This window comes from Pygocentrus nattereri, chromosome 23 (assembly GCF_015220715.1).
Source record: "Pygocentrus nattereri isolate fPygNat1 chromosome 23, fPygNat1.pri, whole genome shotgun sequence".
Taxonomy (NCBI): domain Eukaryota; kingdom Metazoa; phylum Chordata; class Actinopteri; order Characiformes; family Serrasalmidae; genus Pygocentrus; species Pygocentrus nattereri.
In genome coordinates, this window is record NC_051233.1 from 32,334,843 (window position 1) to 32,349,423 (window position 14,581).

General features: G+C 43.3%; 1 protein-coding gene across 1 annotated transcript in view; it reads right to left on the reverse strand.

Annotated features, from left to right (window-relative positions):
• Positions 1-14,581, reverse strand: part of rxfp2l (relaxin family peptide receptor 2, like) — an 85,671-nt gene that overhangs the window by 33,184 nt on the left and 37,906 nt on the right. The window contains exons 11-13 of the mRNA XM_037533628.1: positions 9,782-9,853; positions 4,704-4,775; positions 1,823-1,894 (exon numbers count right to left, since the gene is read on the reverse strand). Of these exons, the coding sequence (XP_037389525.1) occupies positions 1,823-1,894; positions 4,704-4,775; positions 9,782-9,853 (216 nt within the window). The remainder of the gene's footprint in view (positions 1-1,822; positions 1,895-4,703; positions 4,776-9,781; positions 9,854-14,581) is intronic.

Below are 14,581 nucleotides of genomic sequence, written 5' to 3' on the forward strand. Positions count from 1 at the left end.
CATGAATAAAACGAGAGGTTTTCTTATGCATTTGGAAAAGGCCATTAGAAAAAACCTCAAACACAAAAAGCAGCTGCTAAAGTCTGATTTGAAAAGTTTGGAGACTCTCTTTTTTAATTTTCACTGTTTTCTTACATTTAAGAATAATAGACAAAAATCAAATAACACATACAAGCCAGAGAATCATTTTTAGCCCCTTTATGTTTAAATAAAACCGTGTAACACTTTCTATAAACATCTATAAACACATTTATAACATGTTATAATGATTGGAATATATTATACTGTCAGTGCCAAAGAAGTCAGCCCCAGCTTGGAGAGCTGTTATACAAAGTTTATTTATGTCCAGATTTCCGGTGTTTTATTTCTCAGCGCTGGAGCTGTTAGAGCTGCATCTTCAGGGCTTCAGTCCTGAATGTTCAGATGCTCCAAACAGGCTGTCCAGCCTAGAGTCACTGCTACACTGAGCTTTTCTTACCCAGCGTCCCACTTTAAATGCTGCACTACATTACATCACAGCAAACCAGGTACCCATCAGCCCCTCCCCTGAACCCCCTCTGACATCACACTGAGTGTGAAGTCAGTGTGGAGTGAAGGCCTGGAGAGGGAGAGGTCTGATAGTCGAGTGCTGTCATTGTAATTTGTTCCCTCACTGGTTCTAACATCAAGCGCTAGAACCCTTCACTCTGTATCACTACACTACACTACAGTACAGTGATGCTGAGTTCTGCTGGCGTTCTATTGGATATGCAGTGTTAAGTCAGTGCCAGGCTAACGGTGGTGCACATTACCAGTGGTGAACATTGACTTTCCCACAGTGGGTGAAACTCTGATGTTGCTCTAGTTTAAACTCTGACATCTGAAGCCTGTAATGAGCTTTATTGTGTTTTAGTGTTTCAGTAAATCCTTCAGTAAATATTTCAGCTTGAAGCCTCAGTCTGAACCCTGGAGGAGGCTTTAGTCCAGGACGCTTCACTTTACTTAGAGCGGACTAATGCAGCTTATGAGCTCTTATAATTTGTTATGTTCATAATGCATAATAAGCATTATCCAGCTGCTCAGCAGACAGTGTATCATGGCACTCGTACTTCCGGTTCCGGTTCCGGTTCCAGTTCCGGTTTGAATGTACGCTGTGCGCGTTTGGCTGCTGCTACTCGCCGGTGTTTTGTTTTTCTTGTGGTTGCTTTTTCTTTCCCTTTGCGGGACTTTTGGTACATATACTCTCCAGTATCGGTGGACTCGTCTCTCTATGTTCAACTCACAGGCTGAATCCTATAATTTGTTATGAACAGCACTAATAATGCATTGTTAACAATTCATAATGCATAATAAGCATGGCTATGATGTGTAATACATTTTTATAAACATTTATAGCTATGTTTCTTATGAATGCATTATAACATATAACATTTTTATAGATGCTTACAAAGGTGACATTCATCGAAAGTGTTTACTGAAAGTGTGTATTAAGCATTTAAGCGTTCGCCTTTGGATCAAAATGTCATGCTGAAGAAATTCAATGCAGTAGTGACGCCACAGCAGAACCACTTTTAGTTCCCTAAGTGTGGTTCTTTTTTGTACGCCCGGAAAAAAATGACAACACGGCATTGAGATCTGATGGGTATTCAGACACATGGCGTACAGTGTGAAGGAAACTGGTCGTGAAGCTAAAGAAAAGGCTAAATAACGTGTTTTCCAGCGAGCTTCGGCGGTAGTTTGTTATCTTGTCATGTCACGGTCAGGATTCCTCATTAACGTGGTGAATGGTCTGATCAATAGTTCGATCACTCTGCTCTGAAAGATAAAAAGGCAGCTCACTCACAGCGACTGGAGGTTGACGAAACTGTCGAACTGGTTTTCATAGACAAGCGTCAGGGGGTTGTTGGAGATGTTCCTGAATAAACACATGTAAAGACAGTTAATGCCAGTGATTCATAACACCTGCCACACCATCTCAGCATCATTCACTGCCAATCAATGCGGCGGCTGCAAGGCCGAGGCGTAAAAATGTGTGGAAAAGTCTGAGATCTCTACAGCCTGAGCTCAGTCAAGGTTATACAAGCAGGGCTACGAAACAAAACTCTGACTTTTTTTCCCTGCATTTTAAATCCCTCATATATAACTGTAACAGAAGCCAGGCTGGCGCTGGATTAGATTCCCCAAAGCTTCAGTTTGTGAGATTTGACTGGTGCTGGATAAAGTGATCTCTACTGGAGCATTTGGAGAATCTTAGGCCCAGTCCCACTTCTTATTTCTGCCCCTACCACTTGTTTTTGAGTGTCTCCTTGCCCCTTAGAACTGAGTAACAAGGGGCAGTGGTTGAGATCTTCCTCTGAAATGAGGAATAAAGAGCATCACTTCATTAACAGCTACTAGCGCCGCTCTGTAGGCGACCCTGCCCGTCTGCAGGGACAGCAGAGGAGGGGAAAGTTCAGCTCCTCACTGCTGGGCTTTAGTTACATTTAGGGCATCATACGCCTTCAAAGAGGGGGGCAGTTTTACAGTCTGACGGTAATAATTGTGGAGTGATTTTAATCCAGTATGAATCTGCAGTGTGTAGTTTTACAGTCTGACTGTAATAATTGTGGAGTGATTTTAATCCAGTATGAATCTGCAGTGTGTAGTTTTACAGTCTGACTGTAATAATTGTGGAGTGATTTTAATCCAGTATGAATCTGCAGTGTGTAGTTTTACAGTCTGACGGTAATAATTGTGGAGTGATTTTAATCCAGTATGAATCTGCAGCGTGTAGTTTTACAGTCTGACGGTAATAATTGTGGAGTGATTTTAATCCAGTATGAATCTGCAGTGTGTAGTTTTACAGTCTGACTGTAATAATTGTGGAGTGATTTTAATCCAGTATGAATCTGCAGTGTGTAGTTTTACAGTCTGACTGTAATAATTGTGGAGTGATTTTAATCCAGTATGAATCTGCAGTGTGTAGTTTTACAGTCTGACTGTAATAATTGTGGAGAGATTTTAATCCAGTATGAATCTGCAGTGTGTAGTTTTACAGTCTGACTGTAATAATTGTGGAGTGATTTTAATCCAGTATGAATCTGCATTGTGTGTAGTTTTACAGTCTGACTGTAATAATTGTGGAGTGATTTTAATCCAGTATGAATCTGCAGTGTGTAGTTTTACAGTCTGACGGTAATAATTGTGGAGAGATTTTAATCCAGTATGAATCTGCAGTGTGTAGTTTTACAGTCTACTGTAATAATTGTGGAGTGATTTTAATCCAGTATGAATCTGCAGTGTGTAGTTTTACAGTATGACTGTAATAATTGTATAGTGATTTTAATCCAGTGTGAATCTGCAGTGTGTAGTTTTACAGTCTGACTGTAATAATTGTGGAGAGATTTTAATCCAGTATGAATATGCAGTGTGTAGTTTTACAGTCTGACTTTAATAATTGTGGAGTGATTTTAATCCAGTATGAATCTGCAGTGTGTGTAGTTTTACAGTCTGACTGTAATAATTGTGGAGTGATTTTAATCCAGTATGAATCTGCAGTGTGTAGTTTTACAGTCTGACGGTAATAATTGTGGAGTGATTTTAATCCAGTGTGAATCTGCAGTGTGTAGTTTTACAGTCTGACTGTAATAATTGTGGAGTGATTTTAATCCAGTATGAATCTGCAGTGTGTAGTTTTACAGTCTGACGGTAATAATTGTGGAGTGATTTTAATCCAGTGTGAATCTGCAGTGTGTAGTTTTACAGTCTGACGGTAATAATTGTGGAGTGATTTTAATCCAGTGTGAATCTGCAGTGTGTAGTTTTACAGTCTGACTGTAATAATTGTGGAGTGATTTTAATCCAGTATGAATCTGCAGTGTGTAGTTTTACAGTCTGACGGTAATAATTGTGGAGTGATTTTAATCCAGTGTGAATCTGCAGTGTGTAGTTTTACAGTCTGACTGTAATAATTGTGGAGAGATTTTAATCCAGTATGAATATGCAGTGTGTAGTTTTACAGTCTGACTTTAATAATTGTGGAGTGATTTTAATCCAGTATGAATCTGCAGTGTGTAGTTTTACAGTCTGACGGTAATAATTGTGGAGTGATTTTAATCCAGTGTGAATCTGCAGTGTGTAGTTTTACAGTCTGACTGTAATAATTGTGGAGTGATTTTAATCCAGTATGAATCTGCAGTGTGTAGTTTTACAGTCTGACGGTAATAATTGTGGAGTGATTTTAATCCAGTATGAATCTGCAGTGTGTGTAGTTTTACAGTCTGACTGTAATAATTGTGGAGTGATTTTAATCCAGTATGAATCTGCAGTGTGTGTAGTTTTACAGTCTGACTGTAATAATTGTGGAGTGATTTTAATCCAGTATGAATCTGCAGTGTGTAGTTTTACAGTCTGACTGTAATAATTGTGGAGTGATTTCAATCCAGTATGAATCTGCAGTGTGTGTAGTTTTACAGTCTGACTGTAATAATTGTGGAGTGATTTTAATCCAGTATGAATCTGCAGTGTGTAGTTTTACAGTCTGACTGTAATAATTGTGGAGTGATTTTAATCCAGTATGAATCTGGTGTGTGTAGTTTTACAGTCTGACTGTAATAATTGTGGAGTGATTTTAATCCAGTATGAATCTGCAGTGTGTAGTTTTACAGTCTGACTGTAATAATTGTGGAGTGATTTTAATCCAGTATGAATCTGCGTATAGATGAGTGATAAATGTGGAAACTCACAGCTGCTTGAGATTCTGAAGGTTCTGGAAGAGAGATGGAGGGAGATCCAGAATCTGATTGACAGACAGATCCCTAGAAAAGAGCGGAAGCAGACGTGAATATTATTAATAACACATCTGCTGTGTCATCACAGAAAAACCATAATGTGGGAATCCTGTTTTATTATATGGCTCTCATATAAAGGGTTTATGTGTGAATCTCTTTCTCTCTCCTCACTCTCACTTTCTCTCTCCTCACTCTGACTTTCTCTCTCCTCACTCTCACTTTATCTCTCCTCACTCTGACTTCCTCTCTCCTCACTCTGACTTTCTCTCTCCTCACTCTCACTTTATCTCTCCTCACTCTGACTTTCTCTCTCCTCACTCTCTCTTTATCTCTCCTCACTCTCACTTTCTCTCTCCTCACTCTCACTTTCTCTCTCCTCACTCTGACTTTCTCTCTCCTCACTCTCACTTTATCTCTCCTCACTCTGACTTCCTCTCTCCTCACTCTGACTTTCTCTCTCCTCACTCTCTCTTTATCTCTCCTCACTCTCTCTTTCTCTCTCCTCACTCTGACTTTCTCTCTCCTCACTCTCACTTTATCTCTCCTCACTCTGACTTCCTCTCTGCTCACTCTGACTTTCTCTCTCCTCACTCTCACTTTCTCTCTCCTCACTCTCTCTTTATCTCTCCTCACTCTCTCTTTCTCTCTCCTCACTCTGACTTTCTCTCTCCTCACTCTCACTTTCTCTCTCCTCACTCTCACTTTCTGTCTCTCCCTACTCTCACTTTCTGTCTCTCCTCACTCTGACTTTCTCTCTCCTCACTCTCTCTTTCTCTCTCCTCACTCTCACTTTCTCTCTCCTCACTCTCTCTTTATCTCTCCTCACTCTCTCTTTCTCTCTGCTCACTCTCACTTTCTCTCTCCTCACTCTCACTTTATCTCTCCTCACTCTCACTTTCTCTCTCCTCACTCTCACTTTCTGTCTCTCCCTACTCTCACTTTCTGTCTCTCCCTACTCTCACTTTCTGTCTCCTCACTCTCACTTTATCTCTCTTCACTCTCACTTTCTCTCTCCTCACTCTCACTTTCTGTCTCTACTCTCACTTTCTCTCTCCTCACTCTCTCTTTATCTCTCCTCACTCTCTCTTTCTCTCTCCTCACTCTCACTTTCTCTCTCCTCACTCTCACTTTCTGTCTCTACTCTCACTTTCTCTCTCCTCACTCTCTCTTTATCTCTCCTCACTCTCTCTTTCTCTCTCCTCACTCTCACTTTCTCTCTCCTCACTCTCACTTTATCTCTCCTCACTCTCAATTTCTCTCTCCTCACTCTCACTTTCTGTCTCTCCCTACTCTCACTTTCTGTCTCTCCATACTCTCACTTTCTGTCTCCTCACTCTCACTTTATCTCTCCTCACTCTCACTTTCTGTCTCCTCACTCTCACTTTATCTCTCCTCACTCTCACTTTCTCTCTCCTCACTCTCACTTTCTGTCTCTACTCTCACTTTCTGTCTCTCCCTACTCTCACTTTCTGTCTCTCCCTACTCTCACTTTCTGTCTCTCCTCACTCTCACTTTCTGTCTCCTCACTCTCACTTTCTGTCTCTCCCTACACTCACTTTCTGTCTCTCCTCACTCTCACTTTCTGTCTCTCCTCACTCTCTCTTTATCTCTCCTCACTCTCTCTTTCTGTCTCTCCTCACTCTCTCTTTCTGTCTCCTCACTCTCACTTTCTCTCTCCTCACTCTCACTTTCTGTCTCCTCACTCCCACTTTCTGTCTCTCCCTACTCTCACTTTCTGTCTCCTCACTCTCACTTTCTGTCTCTCCCTACTCTCACTTTCTGTCTCCTCACTCTCACTTTCTGTCTCCTCACTCTCACTTTCTGTCTCCTCACTCTCACTTTCTCTCTCCTCACTCTCACTTTCTGTCTCTACTCTCACTTTCTCTCTCCTCACTCTCTCTTTATCTCTCCTCACTCTCTCTTTCTCTCTCCTCACTCTCACTTTCTCTCTCCTCACTCTCACTTTATCTCTCCTCACTCTCACTTTCTCTCTCCTCACTCTCACTTTCTGTCTCTCCCTACTCTCACTTTCTGTCTCTCCCTACTCTCACTTTCTGTCTCCTCACTCTCACTTTATCTCTCCTCACTCTCACTTTCTGTCTCCTCACTCTCACTTTATCTCTCCTCACTCTCACTTTCTCTCTCCTCACTCTCACTTTCTGTCTCTACTCTGACTTTCTGTCTCTCCCTACTCTCACTTTCTGTCTCTCCCTACTCTCACTTTCTGTCTCTCCTCACTCTCACTTTCTGTCTCCTCACTCTCACTTTCTGTCTCTCCCTACTCTCACTTTCTGTCTCTCCCTACTCTCACTTTCTGTCTCTCCCTACTCTTACTTTCTGTCTCTCCTCACTCTCACTTTCTGTCTCCTCACTCTCACTTTCTGTCTCTCCCTACTCTCACTTTCTGTCTCTCCTCACTCTCACTTTCTGTCTCCTCACTCTCACTTTCTGTCTCTCCCTACTCTCACTTTCTGTCTCTCCCTACTCTCACTTTCTGTCTCTCCTCACTCTCACTTTCTGTCTCCTCACTCTCACTTTCTGTCTCTCCCTACTCTCACTTTCTGTCTCTCCTCACTCTCACTTTCTGTCTCCTCACTCTCACTTTCTGTCTCTCCCTACTCTCACTTTCTGTCTCTCCTCACTCTCACTTTCTGTCTCTCCTCACTCTCTCTTTATCTCTCCTCACTCTCTCTTTCTGTCTCTCCTCACTCTCACTTTCTGTCTCCTCACTCTCACTTTCTGTCTCCTCACTCTCACTTTCTCTCTCCTCACTCTCACTTTCTGTCTCTTCACTCTCACTTTCTGTCTCTCCCTACTCTCACTTTCTGTCTCTCCCTACTCTCACTTTCTGTCTCCTCACTCTCTCTTTCTGTCTCTCCTCACTCTCTCTTTCTGTCTCCTCACTCTCACTTTCTGTCTCCTCACTCTCACTTTCTGTCTCTCCCTACTCTCACTTTCTGTCTCCTCACTCTCACTTTCTGTCTCCTCACTCTCACTTTCTGTCTCCTCACTCTCACTTTCTGTCTCTCCCTACTCTCACTTTCTGTCTCCTCACTCTCACTTTCTGTCTCTCCCTACTCTCACTTTCTGTCTCCTCACTCTCACTTTCTCTCTCCTCACTCTCTCTTTCTGTTGCTCCTCACTCTCACTTTCTGTCTCCTCACTCTCACTTTCTGTCTCTCCCTACTCTCACTTTCTGTCTCTCCCTACTCTCACTTTCTGTCTCCTCACTCTCACTTTCTCTCTCCTCACTCTCACTTTCTGTCTCTCCTCACTCTCTCTTTCTGTCTCTCCTCACTCTCTCTTTCTGTCTCTCCTCACTCTCACTTTCTGTCTCTCCTCACTCTCTCTTTCTGTCTCTCCTCACTCTCACTTTCTGTCTCTCCTCACTCTCACTCTCACTTTCTCTCTCTCCTCACTCTCACTTTCTGTCTCCTCACTCTCACTTTCTCTCTCCTCACTCTCTCTTTCTGTCTCTCCTCACTCTTTCTGTCTCCTCACTCTCACTTTCTGTCTCCTCACTCTCACTTTCTCTCTCCTCACTCTCACTTTCTGTCTCTACTCTCACTTTCTCTCTCCTCACTCTCTCTTTATCTCTCCTCACTCTCTCTTTCTCTCTCCTCACTCTCACTTTCTCTCTCCTCACTCTCACTTTATCTCTCCTCACTCTCACTTTCTCTCTCCTCACTCTCACTTTCTGTCTCTCCTCACTCTCACTTTCTGTCTCCTCACTCTCACTTTCTGTCTCCTCACTCTCACTTTCTGTCTCTCCTCACTCTCACTTTCTCTCTCCTCACTCTCACTTTCTGTCTCTCCTCACTCTCACTCTCACTTTTTGTCTCTCCTCACTCTCACTTTCTGTCTCTTTTTTCTGTCATTTTTTTTTCTCTTTATCTCTTTTCTGTCTTTTTTCTCTCTTCTTATTTACTTTTATTTCTCCCACTTTCTCTCTCATTGTGTTACCCCCTCTCTGTCTCTCTATAAAGAAATATTATTAGGAAGTAATAACAGAATCAAATGTTTTTGTACTGAAACATCTCTCAATACTCTGTGTGTGTATCTGTGTGTATGTGTATATCTGTGTGTGTGTTTGTGTGGTTGTGTGTGTACCTGGGTGTGTATGTATACACATACACACAGATACACACACAGATACACACAGAACCACACAAACACTCACACACACAGACACACACACACAACCACACAAACACTCACAACCACACAAACATTTACATACACAGATATACACATAGGTACACACACAACCACACAAACACTATGTGGTTGTGAGTGGTTGTGTGTGTATCAGTGTGTGTGAGTGTTTGTGTGGTTGTGTGTGTATCTGTGTGTATGTGTATATCTGTGTGTGTGAGTTTTTGTGTGGTTGTGTGTGTATCTATGTGTTTATGTGAGTGTTTGTGTGGTTGTGAGTGTGTGGTTGTGTGTGTGTATCAGTGTGTGTGAGGGTTTGTGTGGTTGTGTGTGTATCTGTGTGTATGTGTATATCTGTGTGTGTGAGTGTTTGTGTGGTTGTGAGTGTTTGTGTGGTTGTGTGTGTGTATCTGTGGGTGTGTGAGGGTTTGTGTGGTTGTGTGTGTGTATCTGTGGGTGTGTGAGGGTTTGTGTGGTTGTGTGTGTATCTGTGTGTATATGTATATCTGTGCGTGTGAGTGTTTGTGTGGTTGTGTGTGTGTATCAGTGTGTGTGTATCTGTGCGTATGTGTATATCTATCTGTGTGTATGTGTATATCTGTGCGTGTGAGTGTTTGTGTGTGTGTATCAGTGTGTGTGAATCTGTGTGTATGTGTATATCTGTCTGTGTGTGTATCTGTGTGTGTGTGTGTGTGTATCAGTGTATGTGTATCTGTGTGTGTGAGTGTTTGTGTGGTTGTGTGTATCAGTGTATCAGTGTATGTGAATCTGTGTGTATATCTGTCTGTGTGTGTATCTGTATCTGTGCATGAGTATATATTTGTGTGTGTGTGTGTGTGTGTGTGTGTGTGTGTGTGTGTGTGTGTGTAAACACTCACAAGTCTATGAGTCGGTGCATGTTGGAGAACGTTCCGTCCTCGATGGTGCTGATACGGTTCCTCCTTAAAGCTCTGAAACACGAACACAGCGTGCAGCTCAGCGTTGAAGTCAGACCCACTTTAACTCTAATGTAAAATATACATGAATCTATATGCAAATATATGCTAATGCAGCCCTTCAGTTCCTCTGGACGCTCTGATTGAGGCTGAGCTGCTGATTGAGTGCTGTAAGAGATCTACACACTCATGAATCAGACCAGTACTGGGACACACACTCCACAGAATGTCTCTCATAGGAGACGGGATTTCAAATTAAATATGTGCTCCCCGGCCACTTTATCAGAAACCCCTCTATTGAGTGGTATCCTGCTATCTTACAGTAACATTATGAATGATTTTTTTTTCTTTTTCTGTTTCCTGTAAAGATGTAGAACAAGACCTCAAATGTGATCATACAACAGTTTGGTGGCTAGCCAGTGGAAGTACACAGGGTTTCTAATAAAGTGGCCAGTGAGCGGAAGGTAGGTGTTTCTAATAAAGTGGCCAGTAAGTGGAAGCACAAGGTGGGTGTTTCTAATAAAGTGGCCAGTGAGCGGAAGCACAAGGTGGGTGTTTCTAATAAAGTGGCCAGTGAGCGGAAGCACAAGGTGGGTGTTTCTAATAAAGTGGCCAGTGAACGGAAGCACAAGGTGGGTGTTTCTAATAAAGTGGCCAGTGAGCGGAAGCACAAGGTAGGTGTTTCTAATAAAGTGGCCAGTGAGTGGAAGCACAAGGTGGGTGTTTCTAATAAAGTGGCCAGTGAGTGGAAGCACAAGGTGGGTGTTTCTAATAAAGTGGCCAGTGAGCGGAAGCACAAGGTGGGTGTTTCTAATAAAGTGGCCAGTGAGTGGAAGCACAAGGTGGGTGTTTCTAATAAAGTGGCCAGTGAGCGGAAGCACAAGGTGGGTGTTTCTAATAAAGTGGCCAGTGAGCGGAAGCACAAGGTAGGTGTTTCTAATAAAGTGGCCAGTGAGTGGAAGCACAAGGTGGGTGTTTCTAATAAAGTGGCCAGTGAGTGGAAGCACAAGGTGGGTGTTTCTAATAAAGTGGCCAGTGAGTGGAAGCACAAGGTGGGTGTTTCTAATAAAGTGGCCAGTGAGTGGAAGCACAAGGTGGGTGTTTCTAATAAAGTGGCCAGTGAGCGGAAGCACAAGGTGGGTGTTTCTAATAAAGTGGCCAGTGAGCGGAAGCACAAGGTAGGTGTTTCTAATAAAGTGGCCAGTGAGTGGAAGCACAAGGTAGGTGTTTCTAATAAAGTGGCCAGTGAGCGGAAGCACAAGGTGGGTGTTTCTAATAAAGTGGCCAGTGAGCGGAAGCACAAGGTGGGTGTTTCTAATAAAGTGGCCAGTGAACGGAAGCACAAGGTGGGTGTTTCTAATAAAGTGGCCAGTGAGCGGAAGCACAAGGTAGGTGTTTCTAATAAAGTGGCCAGTGAGTGGAAGCACAAGGTGGGTGTTTCTAATAAAGTGGCCAGTGAACGGAAGCACAAGGTGGGTGTTTCTAATAAAGTGGCCAGTGAGCGGAAGCACAAGGTAGGTGTTTCTAATAAAGTGGCCAGTGAGTGGAAGCACAAGGTGGGTGTTTCTAATAAAGTGGCCAGTGAGTGGAAGCACAAGGTGGGTGTTTCTAATAAAGTGGCCAGTGAGTGGAAGCACAAGGTGGGTGTTTCTAATAAAGTGGCCAGTGAGCGGAAGCACAAGGTGGGTGTTTCTAATAAAGTGGCCAGTGAGCGGAAGCACAAGGTAGGTGTTTCTAATAAAGTGGCCAGTGAGTGGAAGCACAAGGTAGGTGTTTCTAATAAAGTGGCCAGTGAGCGGAAGCACAAGGTAGGTGTGTCTAATAAAGTGGCCAGTAAGTGGAAGCACAAGGTGGGTGTTTCTAATAAAGTGGCCAGTGAGTGGAAGCACAAGGTGGGTGTTTCTAATAAAGTGGCCAGTGAGCGGAAGCACAAGGTGGGTGTTTCTAATAAAGTGGCCAGTGAGCGGAAGCACAAGGTGGGTGTTTCTAATAAAGTGGCCAGTGAGCGGAAGCACAAGGTAGGTGTTTCTAATAAAGTGGCCAGTGAGTGGAAGCACAAGGTAGGTGTTTCTAATAAAGTGGCCAGTGAGCGGAAGCACAAGGTAGGTGTTTCTAATAAAGTGGCCAGTGAGCGGAAGCATAAGGTGGGTGTTTCTAATAAAGTGGCCAGTGAGCGGAAGCGCAAGGTGAGTGTTTCTAATAAAGTGGCCAGTGAGTGGAAGCGCAAGGTGGGTGTTTCTAATAAAGTGGCCAGTGAGCGGAAGCGCAAGGTGGGTGTTTCTAATAAAGTGGCCAGTGAGCGGAAGCACAAGGTGGGTGTTTCTAATAAAGTGGCCAGTGAGCGGAAGCACAAGGTGGGTGTTTCTAATAAAGTGGCCAGTGAGCGGAAGCACAAGGTGGGTGTTTCTAATAAAGTGGCCAGTGAGTGGAAGCCCAAGGTAGGTGTTTCTAATAAAGTGGCCAGTGAGCGGAAGCACAAGGTGGGTGTTTCTAATAAAGTGGCCAGTGAGTGGAAGCCCAAGGTAGGTGTTTCTAATAAAGTGGCCAGTGAGCGGAAGCACAAGGTGGGTGTTTCTAATAAAGTGGCCAGTGAGCGGAAGCACAAGGTAGGTGTTTCTAATAAAGTGGCCAGTGAGCGGAAGCACAAGGTGGGTGTTTCTAATAAAGTGGCCAGTGAGCGGAAGCCCAAGGTAGGTGTTTCTAATAAAGTGGCCAGTGAGCGGAAGCACAAGGTAGGTGTTTCTAATAAAGTGGCCAGTGAGCGGAAGCACAAGGTAGGTGTTTCTAATAAAGTGGCCAGTGAGCGGAAGCACAAGGTAGGTGTTTCTAATAAAGTGGCCAGTGAGCGGAAGCACAAGGTAGGTGTTTCTAATAAAGTGGCCAGTGAGCGTATATCCATGTGTCGTAGAAGTAAAAGTTTCTTTATCCGGTTCTTTAGCCACACCTGAGCTACTCTTGATCTTCCTTTAAAGTTCTCCTGGTGGCTCGGCTTTTCTGCTGCATGACGTGAGATTATCGATAGTCCACGAGTGTGAAACCCAAACTCAGACCTCCAGTCCACATGAATCTCAATCAAACTCTGTTTCTAAAACTTTTCTCCCCAAATCCACTGGAAAAAAATAAGTCAGAACTGTTAAATTAAAGAGGTAAACCCATCTGAGAGGTGGTTTAGTGGGCTTGGAGCAGATTCAGTGTAAAACTAAAAGTAAATATGTGGCATTTTATTAATATTATTATTATTATTACTATTATTAATATTAATACTGGTTTATATGATTTAGTGTTTAAAAGGTTATTATTGTGTTCTGAATTGTGTGATTTAGGTCTGAAAGCTGAACCCGTGCCAGAGAAACGCTCCACAGTCATTAGTCATTGTACTTTTTCAGTTCGTAATGACTCATGATTTGAACGAACGGTGGTTTTGCTCCGTTTTCCTGGTGATGCTCTGAGCTGCATCCTCTCCTTCACCCCCTGACTCGTCGGGTATTGTAATCACCGTGTTTGCTGGTGGGGGTTTGATTCACTCGGCTGTGGTGATGACAGAGTTTCTGCGGTTGCTGTATTTGATCCCTAAAGCCGTCGACTGAAAGTCCCTTCTGTATCCAAACCGATGGACTAAAGTAAAAGCTTTGATGGCGAAAGGTATAAACAGCTTCACTGATTACAACAGGAGTGTTTTGCTTTTGTCCTCATCGCTCCTCCTTGTTTCTACACTCACTGTCCACTTCATCACCCCACAACCCAGGAGGATGAGCAGGTTTTAATGATGAATGAACGAACGAATGTTTACACTTACAGATATTTCCCTGTCAAGGCTTGCTGGCCTTAATCTTCCTGTAAGCTACTTTGTAAACTTTTATCTAAGAGTTAAGTGATACTTCTTTAATCCCACAAACGGGGAAATTCCACCTCCGCGTTTAACCCATCCGTGAAGTGAAACACCACATACACACTAGTGAATACACACACACTAGGGGGCAGTGAGCACACTTATCCGGAGCGGTGGGCAGACCTATCCATGGTGCCCAGGGAGCAGTTGGGGGTTAGGTGTCTTGCTCAAGGACACCTCAGTCATGGACTGACGGTGCTGGGGATCGAACCAGCTACTAAAATTGATCGACTAAAATTGACTGAATGTTTTATTTTATTTATGTAGAATTCAAAACAGAATTTCAGGAATTGATTTTTTTTAACGGTTTGTTATTGGTGGGGTCAGTAATTGCTGTTTAGGGTCAGTCTGTGTTTGGTCAGGCCAGGAACTGATGCGTGAGGTTTGTAAGGTTGAGACTGTCTGAATTTTTGATTCGTCCATCGTTTTTTAAACTCTTCATGTCTGGCCTGTGATTGGTGGTCACTTCATGAATTATTTGAGCGCAGCTAATTCGGTAAAAACGCTCTTTGTGGACTGAACTTGACGGAACTTCAACTGAAGTTTTGCAACTTTTATTTAAAAAGTGAAGGAAACTGGATTTTACTTGTGTGTCCATTGTGAAAAGCAGCTTTCTGGCCGCTCATTAGCAGGTAGCTGCTCGGCTGACGGCGTCTTTCTCTTTGATGTGTGAGTGAAGTCGTGGAGCTGTGAGTGTAACAGCCTGAAGGGAACATCCAGGGTACATCATAACCCCCCAGGCCACCCACACCTGAACGCCCGGCGCTCCCACACAAACACACACACACCTGCAGCTGCTATCAAAGCCTGGCCCTCATTCGGCGCGAGACGGAAACGCCGATACTGCGATGAAT